General features: G+C 40.3%; 1 protein-coding gene across 1 annotated transcript in view; it reads left to right on the top strand.

Moving 5' to 3' along the window:
- Window positions 1–1,523: 1,523 nt before the first annotated feature.
- The window catches only part of tusc3 (tumor suppressor candidate 3), a gene marked incomplete at its 5' end in the record, with an annotated part of 65,063 nt that continues 47,416 nt past the window's right edge, over window positions 1,524–19,170 (top strand). Inside the window, one exon of the mRNA XM_061085112.1 lies at window positions 1,524–1,739. Coding sequence (XP_060941095.1) covers window positions 1,524–1,739 — 216 coding nt within the window. The remainder of the gene's footprint in view (window positions 1,740–19,170) is intronic.

Raw genomic sequence — 19,170 nt, 5'->3', positions numbered from 1 at the left:
AGTGTTTTTTTTCTTATTTTGCAAATGCTTTAACTCTTTATTCTTTTCCCATCTTGCTGAGTCTCTGCAGTATGTCGATGGCTCAAAGTGCTGTGAAAACTCCATTAGGGTGTTATAATGTGATTTAGATGTATACGTTTCTAATAGAGTGCAGCTCAGGCTTGGGTTTTCAGTACGAACCCAACAGAGCTTTAGGTTTTCTCTGATGCAGCTAACATGACTGAACCTGATCTGAGTATAAATATCATTTAAACGTTTAGATTCTATTGTCCAGATAATGCAAGTAGGGTTGGAATGCTCCACATGTCTTAATTTGATTATTGATTATTCCGAGAATGACCATATATTGGTTAAGGTAATGAGAAAATGCTGTTTACATGGCAGTGTCTTATTGACACAACAGTATTGTCTTACTCAGTTTATTATCAGAATATTGGCATCCATGTAAACACGCCTATTTACTTACAGAAATGTTAGAATTGTATTTTCTTTGTCTGCATTCTATATTTAAACTTAAGGCTTCAAACAAGTGTTGAAATATTTATTTCACAATCAATACATCTTCAGCGCTTGCTATGATTGTGAAAGAAATATTTATTTTCAGCTCAGAGACAAACTGAGTCAGTAGTTATGCAAGCTTAGACACACAGGAAGCTTTTCTGCACAACAGAAAGTGAATGTTACAAAATAAACTAGATTTTGAACGTCACTGTATCTCAGCTACATATGAAATAAATAATAAGCCATAGTCTCCACTGCCCTGACTGTGAAAATCTTTATGCAGGTGAAATTTATTGCTAAATTAATGTACTGCATAACATTAGTCACAAATTGCTTAGGTGTAATTTCATGGAGAGACCGCGAGACAAGTCACCCCAGTGGTTTCACATAAATCATTTGTCCCCCTCAATTAACTCTATCAAGTGTCTGTGACAAACTCAGCCTTCCTAGAACATATGAGTGAGGGTAACAGAGAGACAAACTCTGCAGTCCTTCGTTCACATGTCACATTCATTTACACTTTTGATAAACGGCAGGCTGAGCTGCAGACCAGTAACTTAATTAGAGAGAGATATTCAGCAAGTCACTTGTTCTGAGGGTGGAATGCAGTCATAATTGAAGAAAAAAGCTAAATGAATTCATCCGAAAATGTCAGCGTGTTGAATAAAAGATAATTCTGTCAGCTGATGTTATTCAGAAAGCCTTAAAAGCCTGGTTAAGAAACAGCTTAACAGTGTGGTTTCTGGTTTGGGATCCAGCCGCAGATTATGTATTAAATTATTTAAACAGTCAACTAAATCAAGTCAATCATCGCTGACACATGAATGGTGAAGACACCTTAAATAACAGAGTGTCACATAAATAGTGTATTAATATTATTCATTTGTAAACACCATGCTGTTATTAATAATATTCCATATGCATAGTGCATTAATAATTACAAAAATCTATGTTTAATATAACCCCCGTAAAGTCTGTGGTTGGTTTGGAATCAGCTCTCTGGCTCAAAATTTTAAAAAAAAAACTACAAAGACCAGAAGCCACCGCGTTTCAAATCTCTCCACGATGATTGGCCGGCTCAGGGTCCAATCCTCTGGCAGAGACACGTCTCTCAGTCAGAGCATCTTTCCGTCATGGCGACTGTCTGGGCTAAAACCGTCTCTAGGCTGACGGCGCTGTCTGTTGTCTTCCTGCTGCTGCTGTGTCTGCCGCCCGGGGGAGGACAGAAGAAGAAGGAGGTAACGCTTCAACTCTTTGAATTCATTCTCTAAGCGAATATGGTGTTTTTGTTCATGAATGACGTGTACAGGCTGAGTCTTCCGGTGTGCGCCAAGCTAGTGAGAATGAACAGGAAGTGAGTCCGGGCTCAGCTCTGTTTGCCTTGTTTCAGGAACAATTGCCTTTAACGTGAATGAAAGAGACGACGAGCAATTTATCTTTTTAAAATACAATCTATTATTTAATTAATGAATCTAAGCTCGCTGTTTACATATGCCGGGTTCGGGTATTTCAAGCCTAACTAGTTAATCTAGTGTCGCTAACGTACTATTGGTGTAAACTATCATATAAAAAGTCGTGTGTGTGTGGAGGCAGCACCAACATGTGCTACGTATTTACACCTCCATCTCCCCTTTGATTTGACACCAGACTCATTACATACAACAGAATTCTCAGCATTATCGCCCTCAAGACTCTTATCTTTGAAGTGATCGGAGCAGGAAGTGCTGTGCTTCACTCCTTTGTAGCTTGACAGACACATCAGCCGATGCTAGCGAGATGCTCGCACTAACCACTGGAGCTAGCTTGCATGCTATCTGCATCAAGGCTGCTGCTCGTCTCCCTAACGGGTTCAATACAGGTGTTCTGGGAACATCCGCTGTGTTGTGGTGTTTTCATTGCGGAAATAGCAGGCTCGTGTAAGACTCACCAGGAGGAAGCCGTCGAGCTTTACTTCCTGGATCTGACACGGGGGAGGGGGGGTGTTATAACCTCAGAAAGAGAAACACGTGAGGGATCCCTCTCCCAGGACGAACAGAGGTGTAATAGATGCTGTTGTTTGTGATAAGTTTGCTTCTCGCATTATTTCAGCAACATGAATGAGTACTATTTTGTTTGCGAGGCCCAGAAAGGGAATGACATATGTTCCTCTGTCTGGAGGTGAATGTGCAAGTTGTGATTATCAGACAGGGGGCAGTCTTTGTGATTATTACACTGATATATTAATGTGTCATAAACAGTTGAAGACACTATCTTTCATTCATGTTCTGCTATCTAGTATATTTGTATTATTTAGTTTGTGAAATTTTATTAATAATGGTCTCTCTAGAGCTGTTTTCAGACATGATCCTCTGCTGAACTTACAGCGAGCGAGTGTGGGGGGGGTTTGATGACGCTGTCTGCTTCACCCGGCTGCTCAACATCTGGCATGAATAATGCGGAGGATTTGTTGCTGTTATGAATGCGGCAATGCCGATAACCTCCCGCTGTGTTACAGGCTAACTAAACTAAGCCATACTCCAGCCAATTCTCCAGATTTTTCCTCAGCGGTCATGTCTGAAAACGGCTTATGATTATACTTTGATGCATAATGGCCGAGCAGTTGTCTCACTAAACAGCTTACATGTATAGTCTCACATCTTACCTGGGAGTCATGGTTCAGCCCATTTGCTGTCATCTAACATGAGAATTTTTGCTTTTGTGCTTCCTCATCATTGTTGTAGCACACTATGGGGCACCTCTCCCACATTAGCCTGATACCTAATTTTCTACACTTGCTTCTAAGGAGAAACCTTTTAGAAGCACAATAATAATTAACCACATGTTGTTTATGTTCTCAATAAAGGGATACAAGGAGAAATTTAGGAGGAAAAGGATTTCTGTGATGATAACATCCCTCGTGTACCTGCCTCATAGAAGTAACAGCAGTACACCAGCTTGTTTGAAAAACCTTGTATTTGTATGAAGCTCTTGATCCAAACATGAATAAATATTCCAAAATATAAAGATTATAACCTTAAATTATTGATATGATATGAATGAAAGTTCGGTTGGGAGATACCAACCCTGACAGTGACATGACGCAATCCAGGAGAAACAGACGCCTCTGTAGAATTCGTTGGATCTGAAGAAACGCTCATTTCATTTTTCGGTTTTATAATTGTGTTGCAGAGTGAAGGTTCCTCCCTCACAAACCGTCTTTGACAACAACTGTCAGCTAACTTGTCAAGATTAATTTGGGCCTGACTTCAAGTTACTATGACGTAACACCCACAATGTTTTTCTTCTTAACCACTTAAAGCAACTCTTGGCACCAGCTAAAAATGAGAAGCAGCAGCTGAATGTTTTTCTACACTGAGTTGCTTATGATCTTCAGCATCAGAGCTCAGAGAATCTTTGCATCTTTCTAACCTCAGTGTCTGAAGTAAGAGTCGCTCAATGCTGTGCCCAATTACTATTATAATTTCTCACACCAGTTTTTACTGGCTCATTCAGCAGGATGCAGCTTTTGTTAGCAGGCTGTCTGTTCCTCTTTTAGATTTGCCGACGGGTCACAGCAGGACAGCACTGAAGAGTGAATCATGTCAATTCTCCATTGGTTAATCGAGAGTCCTTGTCATTTTTACGTTTTCCAACTTTTATTGAAGAAAAAAAATGCAGCTTTCTTAGATTGAATTTAAATGTGCTTTTATTTACATGTTTTACAGTTCTCACACATCTATATTTTAGTCGCAAATGCAAGTGCAGTTGCTGGATTCAGTGTCATAGCTGTGAATATGAGAGTGTGAAATTGCATTGCCGTGCCCTATCATCCCATGTCCTTTTTTTTTTAAGCTTGGGTTTTAGTTGACACAATCCTACATTTGTACATCTCTGTAGCCAACTATGCTGTTATCCTACAGTGACAGAGCAACTGAAGAAGTCAGATGCCGCTCCCTCTAACACCATTGACTGTGTATATAAAGATGGAGGACGCTTCTCAACTTCCTCCCACTATTCAGAAATGTATCCAAAAGATTGCAGATATGAATGCTGCGATTTTGCACATTTAGGAGCCAGAGTCTGAAGCAACCAGGAGACAGAGCACTGTTATTATAGCATTAAATAACTAATTGAAACCATACTTACCCATAAAAATCGCACATGCAGTGTGATAAGAACTACCTAAACTGACAGAAACCATATTTGAGAAACAAATTGTTTGACGATTCCTTAGTAGTGGGGTCCGTGTCCAAACTAACATGGAGAAGGCATGGGTTATAAGCTGTACTGCACCCAGCCACGGGGTGGAGGGTGTGAGACTTTGGCTACACTTTAGGGGAGCTGTCATGTTGTCCACCATACAGTCTATGGTTAACACCCAGCCTGCCTCTCAAATATGCAATGCCTCATCAGCACCTTTCTTGTCAGCCAATTTTGCATATGAATAGAAATTTGACGTCAACAAATGATGGAATGAATAAATAAAGAAATGCATGAATAAATACAGTACATGACAGGTGAACAAATAGGAGAAAAGGAATGCATAAATGATTTCATGTATCAACAAATGAATATGGCTGAGCTGAAGACAAAGTTGATGAATAGATGGGCCGATTAGCCAATGATGGAAAAGCATTTGAGCGAGTGAAGGGAAAGCAAGAATAATTTAGATTGCCATATTTGCACCACAGTTTCCTGTAAACACTTCATTTTATTTATCACTTATTTTGATGTCGCTGCATGGTGTAAGTATAATTAAAGTGTCACAATCTCGCGTGTACTTCAAACATTTCTCAAGTAAAAGAGTACAATTCTTTGCCAAATGTATTATTTCTTATTATATGAATCAGGAAGCGTAGAAGTGTAACCACGGGACATTTTCATTTAGATTGTGTATGTATAATCAAAACGCAATTTAATTATTTAATTCCTGAATATTTGTACATTTTGTGTCTTGGAAAGTAACGCACAAATATCTTTGGATAGTACAACAAATGGCCAGTATATTAAGATACATATATTCACATTTTCTTAATGCGAAATAGCTCTACGAAAGAGAAGGGTTAGGGTTGTCACTTACACAGCGACACTTTATTAATTATTTATTACTTGGATAATTACCATATAAACCTATGATTTAAAAGGCCAGTTGGTAAGATTTGTTTTTTTCCCTTTTGACCTGACTCACATTGTAGTCTCTTTTTCATTCCTAATTATGCTTTTGTTTGTGTATTATCACCAGAAAGGAAGAGTTGTTGTGTTTTTGATACATTAGAATGAGCTCTTTATATCAACATCAGGGGTTCTCTTGCACTGACTCTGCCATTTTGCATTGCTTTGCTTCTACAGTAGCCCAGAATCGTTTTGTTACCTCCCGTAAAGGCCACTGTTGGTTCTCACACAATTAGATCGGGAGACAACTAAGGTCCGTTGGTTGGAGCTCACCATTAGATACCGCTAAATCCTACACATTTGGTCTGAAACGTGTGACTGTGTCCAAAGTGTTAGATAGGAGTTAACCGCACATACATACAGAGGAACCAACGCACACACAGATAGACATACTCTCAATGAGCCACAGAAGAGATATTGAGGAGTTATAATGTGAGAAATGTCTTTTCCCAGTTGCCTGCCTGAGGCCATGGCAGAGGAGGTGGAAGGGGAAGCGGAAGATCTTATTTAGCTGAAAATGGACAAAATATGGAAGCAGCACTTTGTATTCATCTCACCAACTTCAGCTCTCTCTCATTGCCCTTCATCCTGCCCTGGCCATTGCTAAGCTGTAGGGCTGCGAGACATAGGCTAAAAGTTATAATAAAGGCGGTCCTGTGCTCCTTTAACAGTTAAATCACTTTTAAATCTCAAGTTAACATTCTCAATTATGTGTTTTTTGTGTCCCATTTTCTCTCATTGGTTTGCCTTTTGGTTAATAATTATATATTTAGTATAATTATTACAAATATAAGTCAATATTTATGTGTGATATGACAGCTGAGTGACAGAGTAAACCATGTTTTTAATTCAGTGACACACTAAATGCGAAGGTCTGAAAGAGAATGACTGACACTTTTGACTTTAAAACATTGGTGCCAGGCTGTAATGTAGCAATTTTGGTTTGGATTTACATCTGTTGTCTTCTTCTAAAGTTGTACTGCTCATCCAACAGATAGAAGCCTATCTGTGTTTAAATATCTATTCCCATTTGTCAAACTTTTATGGAGCCAGATTTGAGACCGACTTCTATCAAACAAGGAGTTTGCCCTTGGCAGTTAATTTGATGTTGTCTCCGCCAAAAAAAACATCAACCTATGAATAGAAGGTTTACTGTTGTTTTTATATCATTATTTTCGATGTGAAATATAAATTCTCTCCAAAGTAATCTCTTCACAATTCCACTGTTATTCACTGAAAAATCCAATGGGACCAAAACTCTGCTGGGAAGTTAAGAAATGTAACAAAGGTTTGAGGTAAGGAAGCACCACTATGCAGCAAGTCTATTACATAAAAGAACAGACAAACACACACTTTCAGCATTAGTTGACTGACAGTTCCGTTAGGGCTGGGCAGTGTTGCTTCATGGGTTTGCAGATGAATTTCAGATTAGCACTGTACAGTGCAAAACCTCCAGCCAAAGTGTGCTGCATCATGCTGATGGAAAATGGCATTACTGTCAGAGCCAGGCCCATGAGCAATGATACTGACAGTGTTGGCCAGTGTTATTTATGCCCTAGAGAGTTAAATGTGTAAGTAAAGACAGGAAATGTTAGCTTTTTTTTCTCCACTTTTCATTGTTTTTAGAGTTAATCAGAATTTATGTACTGGTTAGAAGTATGAAAATTGAGTCTCAGAGGGAGCAAGGATAAGTTCAGGATGAAGTTAAGTATCAAGACAGACAGATGGCAGGAAAGGAAGAAAAAATAAATGAAAAAATAGGATAGGGCAGCAGTGCTGGACCCCTGCCTTTTAAAATCCTGCAATGTGGCCCTCGGGGAGTGGAAGAAATAGTCATGGAGCGAGAAATAATATTTATATCCCTTCAATACTCCCTCGTTCATCACCCCAGCTCTGCTAGATATTATATCTAGGTTGTGTTATGTTTCTGTCTTAAGGCTGACCACAGCACAATGAAAGGACCAATGTAAGCACTTCCTATACCTCGGCACGTGGAGTCAGGGGAGGAAAAGAGAGAAAAAAGTCCAGGGCAGTGAGTCTGAGGCAAGGAGAATTATTTACCCAGAGAGTTATATATCTACAGAGAGATAGAGATTGCAAAGTCGTAGGCTTGCTACCACACCCTGGGACCAGTCTAATAAGTGGATCCGAATAATAAGAGCCTGCTCCCCTGCACAAAGAGGCCCAATAAACTACTGGGTAGACCCTTCAGGGCATAACCCAGGACACTTGCTGACTTTAGACTAGGGCTTATGAAGCTAAATGCTATGCAAGCACTATTGACTCTTAGTTTTCCCTCTGTCCTCATATCTGAGCTACTTGCAATGAGTTTTACAGAGCATATAGTTTGCAAGCATCATTTTGTTCAACCATCTGTTTTCTTATAGGGAAAACGCTCTGTATTCTGCATATGAAACTGTTTCTGGGAGTTTACAACTCATGCGGCCACATTCTTTAAGCAGTGTAATTTCAAATCAATCCTGGGCCACATATGAAGGACCCCCTACTCAGCTGAAGTACTTCAGCCTGCTACAGTCTCATCATGAACCAAAAAAATATTTTTACACTTGATTTATTGATTCATTTGTGGCCACCTCCACATCATTAACACTGACTACCACATATTGATTTTCTTTTTTCTTTTCTCCAAATGGATAAAACTCTGATTTCTTTGTAAAGCTGTGTACAAATCAAATCATTGATTTGATTTTCAGCCACTCCCAACCTCAACTCCACTCTCACTCTAACTCTCCTCTTCCACACAACACATTGAAATGATTGACTATTGACCAGTTGAGTTTAACCATACAGCTCTCTCTATTGTACGCATCTGTCTCACGGTTGTATTTTTTTTCGACATGAGAAAAATTACTTACTGTACTACCTAGCTCTTGATACAGGCTCTGGTTATCCCTCGCCTGTGATGTTCTTGTAATGGACCTTCCTTTAAGTATACCCTTATAGAGGGCCCAGAATGCATTGATGGATCTGGTCTTCAATCAGCCGAAAAGGGCCCATGTCACTCCATTGCTCTTTGACCACCACTGGCTACCCATTAACTCTTACTTCCAGAGCCACATCTGTGTTTGCTTCCATCTAGTTGAACTCAATCATGGGCTTATGCTACTTCATGGCCATCGCGTTACTCCATGGAAAGTTGCCTGGCATTGTTGTTCCTGCTACACATAAGGCAATCACGGCCAAGACCCTTCTCATTTGTGGTTCCTCGATGGTGATACAAGTCACCAAGTGAGCAGAGCAGAGACTCTATATCTTTAATAACCTCTTCAATAGTCATCTCTTTCAAGAGCACCTCCTCTCACCTTACTACTACACTACTGTGCACTTTATACCTGATCTCCTACACACTGTTTAAGAAAGTGTTAAGCTTTGCAAAAATAAACATGTATATATATTAAACTATTTTTTCTTCAAGGTCTTCTTCTTAACTGAAGCTAGTTTGGACCTGCAGCTGGTAGCCACTTTGGGATAAAAGCAACTGCCTATCAAGAAAATGTTAACATCTAACATTTTGGTACTGATCAACAAAGTTGTTTCCTTTGTATGCACCTTTATTTTTTGAAAATGTGTTAGCTACATCTTTCCAATGCCAGAAAACGCTGGGTTTGATATTGGCTTGATTTACCCGTCTTTTCCTTATTTACTTCCATTCCATCGACTTGGTTAGTCTTTTTAGATTCCTGCCTGTATTCTTTCTTTTCTCAAATGGGCCTTTTCCTCTAGTTTCCCTTTTTTTATGCCTGCACTCCAAGGCTCAGTCTCAGTTGATTCTCTCTGTCCCCTTTTTCTTTTAGGAAAATAAATGTGAATGTTTCAAGGGTTCAAGAGAGATGAATATTGTATCCAGCCCCTTTTTCCCTCATGTGCTGCCAGTAATGCCCAAACTGCAGCTAAAAAGCCCCCATAATGGTGCCATATTTTGCTCAGTGAAATGTTTCAATGTTCTCCCAGTGAATTCAGGGGTGATTTGTTTGGATCTCGCTCATTAGCCGTAGTCATCTGAATTATTGATGCAGTAGTGTCAGGCCTGCTTTCCCAGTGACTGATGGCCTGTGTTCCCAAGTCATTTTCCTTCCCTGTTATTCCTCCCTCTCCTCCTCCCTTTCCCCTTCCCTTTCCAACACTTCTATAAGTAATTTTGTGAGAAGCTTAAGGATTTATATCTCCCACCCTCAGTCTCCTTATCTAAGACTTCCCCCTCCCATGTCACCTCTTCTGTATTTTTGTACCCCCAACCACCTTTCTTTGAACTTTGACATATCTATGATTATGTGGTGTCATGCAATTCTCTCTTTCTTTTTTCCCCACTGTCTATTCTGTCAGGTTGTCCGCTTGTCTTATTTTCCTTTCTCCTCCATATGTGACAAGTTGAAAATATACACTTTTACAAGTTATACGAAAATGGTAAATTCCTGGTCCAGGCTGTTAAATCATCGGTGATGTGGTTAAAAAGACCATTCAACATAATAACATCACATCACTGTTGTGATTCTTCATTCCCATGTTCATGGGTGTAACACATACCCTTACCCCTCTCTCATAACTCTTATTGACATTTTCCTGACATTTCTGAGGCTACTTTCTAGGCCAGCCAAGTTAAATCTGAGTTGAGTGCAGGGTGTGTCCTTGTTGTTTTGACAATTTAATTTCTCTAAATGCTGTTTATCAGTGGTATAAACATTCTCCTCTTGAAATGACTTTGTCTCTTTTGCTTTTGCTTGATGAACCCTTGAGTCAGGTAATTTGCTCAACCAGGCTTTCAGTCCCTCCCCTATATATTAGTCAGGTATCCATTCACTTAACCACCATTTCCCAGCATGCTACTTACAGTTTCATAGGGATTCTAGTTAACCACTCATTAAGTAATGAAACTGGTCATTCACAGCATATTTCCGTTTGATCACCTTGTAACCTGTCGTCATAAACTTGACCCAGACTCACTTATACCCCTTTTCCACCATGGCAGTTTGAAGTTTGAATCCAGTGCCTAATCTGGAGTTTTATGTGTTTCGACGGTCAGAATACCTGGTTTTTAGACAGAAAAACATGGTTCCAGAGTGGCACCAACTAGTTGGTGGTCGAACAAAAAGAACTGTCTATGTCGAGGGGGCGAGTTTATTATGACCAACAACACACCCAAACTTTGTTGTGACCACTTGTGATCAGAGTCAGGTTGGAATGAATGAATAATTAAATATTTTATATGATAAGTGCTGAATAAGTTTATACTTTAATTTATACAGTTGAGGCGTAGAGATGTAGACAGTAGGGCTGCTCGATTATGGAAAAAATCATAATCACGATTATTTTGGACAAAAACTAAATCACGATTATTCAAACAATTATTAATATGTGCCCTTATTTTTTTTAACGACTAACCGGAAGTACCAGTCACTTCCGGTTCCAGTAAACACCGATTACGGCTGCGTGTCTTATTCCTCCGTGAAACCATGCAGGATATCGGTGCCTTGTTATTCAAACCCTTAATGATGGCAACATTCTCCATAAAAACACTTTGTAACTGAGAACCTTGAAATTTCCTCTCATTATTAAATGTCCCCATCTGCCCCCACCCACTACAAGCACCCACAGAGAGAGAGAGAGAGAGAGAGAGAGAGAGAGAGAGAGAGAGAGAGAGAGAGAGAGAGAGAGAGAGAGAGAGAGAGAGAGAGAGAGAGAGAGAGAGAGAGAGAGAGAGAGAGAGAGAGAGAGAGAGAGAGAGAGAGAGAGAGAGAGAGAGAGAGAGAGAGAGAGAGAGAGAGAGAGAGAGAGAGAGAGAGAGAGAGAGAGAGAGAGAGAGAGAGAGAGAGAGAGAGAGAGAGAGAGAGAGGGGTGGGGGGGGGGCTATGAGGACCATCATCATTTACCCCCGAACCCCGACATTTAACGGGTTCCATACAACAACAAGCGAAGAATCGCGAGCTGACCCGCGCGGGTCCGGTGATAACAGCCGGCGGCTGCGCGCTGGAGAATAGACGCGCCGTGGCCGCTACACTGTGTGGTGCTGCTGCTCGTCGGATTCGAAGAGTCGATCAGACGGGGCTGCCCTCACTCTGCTGTTTTCCACTCGCGCTGTCTTTTAAATACCTCCGGTCAACACACACACAACTCGCCTCCTTCACTTCACAGCTGCTTGAGAGTGAGTGCCGGTCAGCGGGGCCGCGCTGAATGCTTTGGGGGAGAGACTGAATTGCGCATGCGCGTCTCTTTAGAAAAAAATGCCAAATAATCGTTTCAACTCGATTATAGTAGTTTGGAGATCGTTTGACCCAATAATCTTAATCACGATTATATTTCGATTAATTGAGCAGCCCTAGTAGACAGTGACGTAATGACGTGCCTATTAGAAGTTTTGCAAGTTGAACTAGCTCAGCAGTTCCTAATCAGCAGTAGCACCAGCCCAGCACTTTCCACTTTGGTGGAAAAGAAGCTATAACTCAGTAATTTGTCAAATTGTCTGTAAAGTAGATATAGTCTGTCACTGACTCACTCACCAATCCCACCCCTTCACTTTGCAACCATTTCTGTAAATTACTCAGTCAAAGAAATACCCGATCAGCCTGTCCATCATTCCTGGGTTTGTTCCACAATTCATATTTAGATGTCAAATGCCATTTGACATGTAAAAAGCATTGGTCTACAGTCAATATTTCAGGCTGCGAGAAGTCTTCTGATAAGGGTGCAAGACAAATACTACCCAAGACTTACCCAGTCATTCAAGTCACCATATTTAGTGTATATAGTGATTTGTTTTTAATGCACAGTAGTTTTAAACCACACATGACCAGTGCTACAGCTTTCTCATGGTGTTAGCATAGCAGTATTCTTTCCGTCAGCCACTGACCTGCTGATTGACCTTTCTTTGACTACTGAACTCAAGCACACAAATCTCATTGTGTCTGGCTGTTGCATCAGACAAACTAATGCGATGCTAGACAGATGGACCTTTTTTGTTACTCTCTAACTGCTAATGGCTAACACACCTCTTCTCTGATCATTCATCCCTGCCTGTCTAAATCATCCATATCTCCAGATGGAAATATTGTTATAACAGTACTCTCCTTAGCCCCGTCTCTCTGTGGCTTTCTTTTCTCTGTCACTTCTCTACTCATCCCAGTTTCATCTTCTTTCTTTACCCCCGCAACTTTCCCCCTTCGTCCTCCATTTCTCTGCTCTGCTCCTCCTTTGCTCCCATATGCTTTCCCCCCTTCCCACTAACCCTCACAGTGACAGGCCTGTATAGCTGATATGAGGAGACACGTTATCCCACTGTGTGTATGTGTGTGTATGAGAATGTCTGTCTGGCTTGTGGCTGATAAGACGTCACACTGTTATCCTCCCAGACAGACCTGTGTCACCATGATGGTTCACAGACCACACACATAATACGTATGCACTTACATAGACACAGTCTTGACTGAAATGGTGTGTGTGCGTGTGTGTGCGTGCGTGTATGCGTGTGTGTGTGTACAAGTTGCCTGTCAAAGATATCTGATGATTCTCTCTTATTAAACTCTTAGTCGTTCTGCTTCACTGGCAGAGAGCCTGTTAACACTCTTAACACTCACATGGCTAAATACACTGTGTGTGTTTGTGTTCTTTTGTGTGTTGTATGGTAGACATGCTGTCACCAGACTGATTTAAAAAACACAGAGACTCAGAGGCTAAATATAGGAGAGGTTGGAGCAACAGATTTCCTCTTCTCTGAGGTTTGACTGGTCTCACTTGACCTGAGGACAGAGCTATTTGTGCCAGTGCCTTTGTGTGAGAGTCCTTGTTGGGTCAGTGTGGGCAATCTTCCTGAAAAAAGTCCTCTACCATACCACTATCTCACATAAAACTGTTGTCTCATACGTTGCACATTAGCATGAGATATTTGATGAACACCAAGTCCACTTTTTCTGACGAGGAAGAACATGATTCCTTAGTGGTAACACTGTGGTTAGACATTTTGTGATTTTGTGATGATTTCAAATTGTGTTTGATTATAGGGGGAATGTATGAAGTAATCTCAAATTAAACAGGTAAAATCCAAGTGAAGTTAGAATCCGTCATTTAGGTCACGGGTCAGATTTCACAGCTGTTTTCATTAGGTAAATTGTAAGTCATCACAGATGATTACCGACATTTACTGTGGAGTTGAATTATGTTTTTGACTTAATTGAGTGACTATGGCACATAATTGTCCTTGACTCGATTTTTTTGTAAAGTGTGGTCAACAACAGTCTCTAGTTTTAGCAGGAAACAGGACAACATTTGGATGCTTGAAGTCTGGTCGGAAACAGTTTTTGCAGGGTAGACAAATGCCTAGCTGGAATACAGTAAAAGCTCCCCTTACTGTTATTGTCACTGAAATAAACAAGGAGAGCAAGCGGATCCTTTTTGAAATGTATGGCCGACAGATCATGTCTTTAATGAGGAGCTTAATTTGTCATGATTGTTGCACCCCTTGTTTCAACTGAGGTACTGGTGGTCACTCGCCCGTCCAGCTGTTCAGATTATTGACCAGCCAATTAGTCTCAACAGCCAAGCTCAGAGCACAACATGATTAGTGCAACTAGCTCAGCTTCTCCCCCGTGAGACTGACACTGCTTTGCAGTCGGCTGTAACACAGCTATGGCATTCTGGGCTAGAATAAGTTACTGTAAGTCCACATTCAGCAGACTTGGACACGGGGTTAATGCTTTGTATTTTTTCCCTAGGCAATAAAGCAAGTGAGGCTCTGGACAGAAGTTTCTCTCTAGTGGACGCATTGGTGGCTCATTCTGAAATGAGATCTTTAGTCTGTGCGCCAGTCTATTCAGGTCTAACTGCTTCGTCAGAGAAAGGATGGAGTTAAATGTCAGTGCAAGTGTCTAGTGTAGGGCTTTATGATATTAGGACAACATGCGTTATGAGATATAAGATAACTTCAGGTAAATTTAAAGGCAATTATATTAGAAAAAAGACATGATCTATGCATACTGAATTGTGTCCTTGTCAAACCAAAGTCTTTGCCACTTACAGTTTGCAGGGAAATACAATAAGTAATACCAAGCATGCAAGTGTTGTGTATGAAAAAGCTGTATGAAATTCGGTTCAGACAATATATAAACCATGGACAAATAAACAATTACGTTGATAATTGTGGGACTTGGCATAAACAGAGATTTTATCATATAGTTTCATATTTGTTTGAGCAGCTGTCCTAATTCTTCCCCTTTACAACTAATTTGGCATAATTTGTATGTAACAAATAGCGTATCTCCTTATAGCTGTTGGCAGTGTATTTACCTGGGGTAAATTTCTATTTTAAGGTTACCCAGGTGGGTAGTTATTGTTTCCTCGCCCAAAGAAGTCAGCGACACTCGAGATATTTCTGGAGAATCCTCTAAGAAAAAGCTGCTCTAAGAAGCTGCTCTTCCATGTGTGATAAGCCTAGAGAGACCGAATGCTCACCTAAGCAGAAGCACATAACAAATGTGAATGGCTTATAAGGCTAATTAGTAGCACATTTAGCTCAGTTATTAGGCACTAATACTAGTGTTAGCCTCCAAAAGATAATGAGTTAGCATACTAGGCCAATTACACTTGTATTGCCTGTATGCCCATCATGTGCTTGGCCCTGACTTTGACCATTACAAATGATCATCGTAGGCAGATTGGCACAGTCTGCATTCTGGGCAGGTGCATTAAGTTAAGAGACAGGGTGAGAGAGGAGTAAGGTTACACGGTGGTGAAACACAGCACAACGGGGAAGTCAAAAGAGAATTGCGGCTGACCTGGTAGTTAGAGTGAATCACAACTTTATAACCTTGACTGAATCTAAACTCCTCACTTCAATGTGTTTTGTGTCTTTGACATTTTGTATATAACCCAGCAGTTGCCGCCTTTATGTCTCCTTGTCTTCTTGAACGTCCTTACCTAATACCAATTGTTGTTGGGACAGTGCTGCAGGCGATATAATCAAATTCAGGTCAGTCATTCCTTTGTACCTGGAAACAAGGGTGTGACAGTCGTTTTTTGTGTTTGACTTGACTGAGCTCCCCAGCGGTTAGGTAAGGTGAATTCATTATTTGTAACAAAATTGATTTTAAAACGTAACGTCCTTCATTTACAAAATGTTTATACGTTTTGATATTGGTGACATAATCGAACACAACCAACGGATCAGAGTCTGTGAATTGGACATCCTGAGTTCCCCTTTTTAATTTAAAGGCTTTGTAAAAAATCTTGTTTTAGTTTAGTTTTCTATCTCTTGAAGCATCTGCTGTCAAAAAAACGCTTTAGTGTGTTGTATACAATAAAATGCTAATTTTGAAGCACTGACCGAAAGTTGAATATTAAAGTATTAAAGAAGACATGCGTTTTTCTCGGTCCTCTAATTTGTCAGCAGTAAAGCAGAAGCTCGTGAAACGGCTTATCAGTAGTCTGGCCAATACTCACAAGGACCATTGTGATCACATGACATCATGATGCCTTGCATTTGCATAAGCATGCCTAGCAGCTAGTGTAGCAGGCCCAACAAACAAATTTAGGTAAAGCAAGAGCAGATGCTGTCATTGCCCACATGCGCTGGAAGTAGTAGACCAATCACGATAGAGTTTATCACCTGGCCAATCAGAGCAGACTGGGCTTTTCCCCAAGGGAGGCACAAGCTAAAATCAAGTGTTTTAAACAGGTGCTGCAGTTTGACAGTATGAGGAACATGATGCGTTTTTTGAACATTAGAGCATGTAAACCTTTTGGAGTAATCACCCAAATTGAAATTATGAACCTGAATATGAGCAGAACATGTCCCGACCCAAGTTAAGCTAAAACCAAAAGCTGACTTTGCTGCCTGATTGATGGAGAGCAGTGGCTGCTTGGTCATTACTTAAGGGGAAAAAAAGATTAGTGCTCTTATAGGCTCAGTCCTCAGTCAAAATATTACAGTGTTGAGTTAGTGCTCGCCCTTCAAAACTCATATTTCATTATATGTCAAAGGAAACATTTGTCACTTCTCTTGTCAGAAGTTTCAGCTCTCAAGTGTCAAGTCTCTTTATCAAGTGGCATGTAATTAATAAAAAAAGTGGGCAGTACGGCATATTTCTTTCAAAACTTCAGGTTTTTTTTTTGTATATTGAGGAGACAATATATTTTGTAATATAATTTATTTATAAATAAAGACTAATTTAAAAAAGGGAAAAGTGACTGTTTTCACTTCTGTTTCTTCTTGCATCCGTCAATTTGTTTTTTAGACTGTAGCGTTGAACTGGGCTAGGTGCGAACTTTGAATTTGTCTATAACTTTTTTTCTAATCTCTTCTCTGAAAATGTACTCATAGTTTTTGAGATCCTTTGATTTAAATCCTTTGGGAATTTCTCATTCTTATTTTATGTAAGTTGGGTTTTCAAAGGATTCAAAGCAAGCTTAACCTCATTTTCTGTTTTCTCGTCGGTGCTTAATTACACCTCAAGACCACCCACATCCTCTCCATGTTGCTGAAATTGCTAAGCGAGTGGAAGACAAAATTTTAATCTTTCTGCCTGAATCATTTCATCAGAAACACACATAAATATTTGAAGCCAAGCACATAATGCAGGCCGACAAAAAGCACTATGCGCACAAGTACACAAGCATGCAAGCAGGCATACAGCCCCAGTGTGAGTACGACCCTAAACATGTAGAATCTGTATTATTAATTGTTTCCTTTTAGCCCACTTCACAGTGAGAGGGAGCTGAATAAGGGATAAAAGGCAGTGTAAGACTTAATGGTATCATGCCCCCTACATTGTGAAGAATCAGCTACGTGAGAATGAAATGACTTTTCTGCTACTGCCACACCTCCAGGACTCAATTTATGGGTTCTCTTTTTTGAAGAATCTCCGCATTAAAGTTGGGTCCAAATACATTTTTCTTCTAGTCTGTTTTTGCCCTGCAGTGTCTTCCTTTTAGTTTGGGCAGTAAAATAGGGCTGCTTTCGACAATGTGATGGTTTGTTTTGACCTCAATTACAGTTAGAGTAACACTAGTTAGTAGTAAAACCTTAGCCAGCGTTGAGTCTTGAGTCCTCTTTGTTCGAGTCCTAGTTTTAGTGCATGTCACCAAGGAAGAGTCTAAGTTGAGTCCCCGTTACTAAGTCTGAGTCTAAGTCAGTCGTTGCCAAATGGTGTGCCAGTCAAGTCCAGGTGTACCGTGGCATTTTGCAAGAAATTAACATTATTATTATTGCAAAACTACTATACTACTACAGGCCTCCGGAGTGTGGCCATTTAAATCTGTAATGTGCCACTAAAATGTTTATTTGTAGCACAGGTGCGCCAAACATTTAGCTGCTGTGTCACTGTATTTGATCGAGTCGTTCCGCTTCCTCTTCTCATCTCCACTGCGGAGTTTACACTCACAGGCTCCTGGCTGGCCCCGCCCCCCACTCACTCACGCACTGACACATATGAAGCAGAGATGAGGGAGAGGAGGAGGTGAACAAGGTGATATATATTCAAACAGTGGAAACAGAAAGTGTGAATACAGAGTTTCCACTACGGACCAATGCTGTGAAACGATTAGCGCCGCTGCTTCAGGATCTGAGCAGAAGCAGTGGTTGGTTTGTCGCGTGTCAGAGTCTCTGTCTGAGTCCTCCCGCCACACTCCTGATGACCTGCGCTCATTATACACTTTAACTATAAACACACCAACACCTTAACCTTGTTTGATTTACTGGAGAATTTATAAGACACTTATTCAAACACATTAGAAAATTTGATGAGCAGACACACAAACACAACATTGACTATTCTGAAGGGCCAACCTTAACATTTTTGAGAATTTTACATCTTTCTAAAATTTCTTTCATATTCAGGCAAAATTATTCTACACTGAAATTTACTTAACTACATCGATATTCAAACAAACCAGATGGAATCGAACCAAGCCCTAAAGAAATTACCTGTCAGATAAGGTATAATAAGTGTTGCACTGCAGAGCCAAATGGCGCAGTGAAAATGTTTGGGTGCAGGGTGCACCAGCGCAACCGATGTTACAAGTTAGTCTGTAGAACTGATACAAAAAGTTATGATTTATTATATCAGTTATTTTTATGCACAAATTCCTCAATACAGAGGTACAGTCTTCACCCCAAGAAATGATTAACAAACCTTTTGAACTGGAATTTTCGCTGTTGGTGCAGTTGTCAGATGGAGGGAAATATTAGTGTGTGACACACTGAAGACCTTGTTTGACAGCCAGTGTGAAGGAGAGAAACTTAAATAAAGAGAGAAACGCAGGTATAAATGGATGATAACAGACCTGAATAAGAATACATGCTATATATATGCATGAATAAGAATACATGTATATATGCCCCCATTGCCCCCCATTATATATAAAAGGGGGGGCATCACTTAAAATCTGAACTCAAGTGAGATTCACGTCTGAGTCCTGAACTCTATTGATTTTTCCTTTACCTATAGTCAGCTAATTTATCACATAAAGGAGCGTTTTGGAAATTGGATTTCAAGTCAGTTATCTGATAAATAT

Source organism: Limanda limanda, chromosome 2 (genome assembly GCF_963576545.1).
Source record: "Limanda limanda chromosome 2, fLimLim1.1, whole genome shotgun sequence".
Taxonomy (NCBI): Eukaryota; Metazoa; Chordata; class Actinopteri; order Pleuronectiformes; family Pleuronectidae; genus Limanda; species Limanda limanda.
The sequence above is the reverse complement of the archived record's forward strand: the minus strand, read 5'-3'. Positions and strand labels throughout refer to the sequence as shown.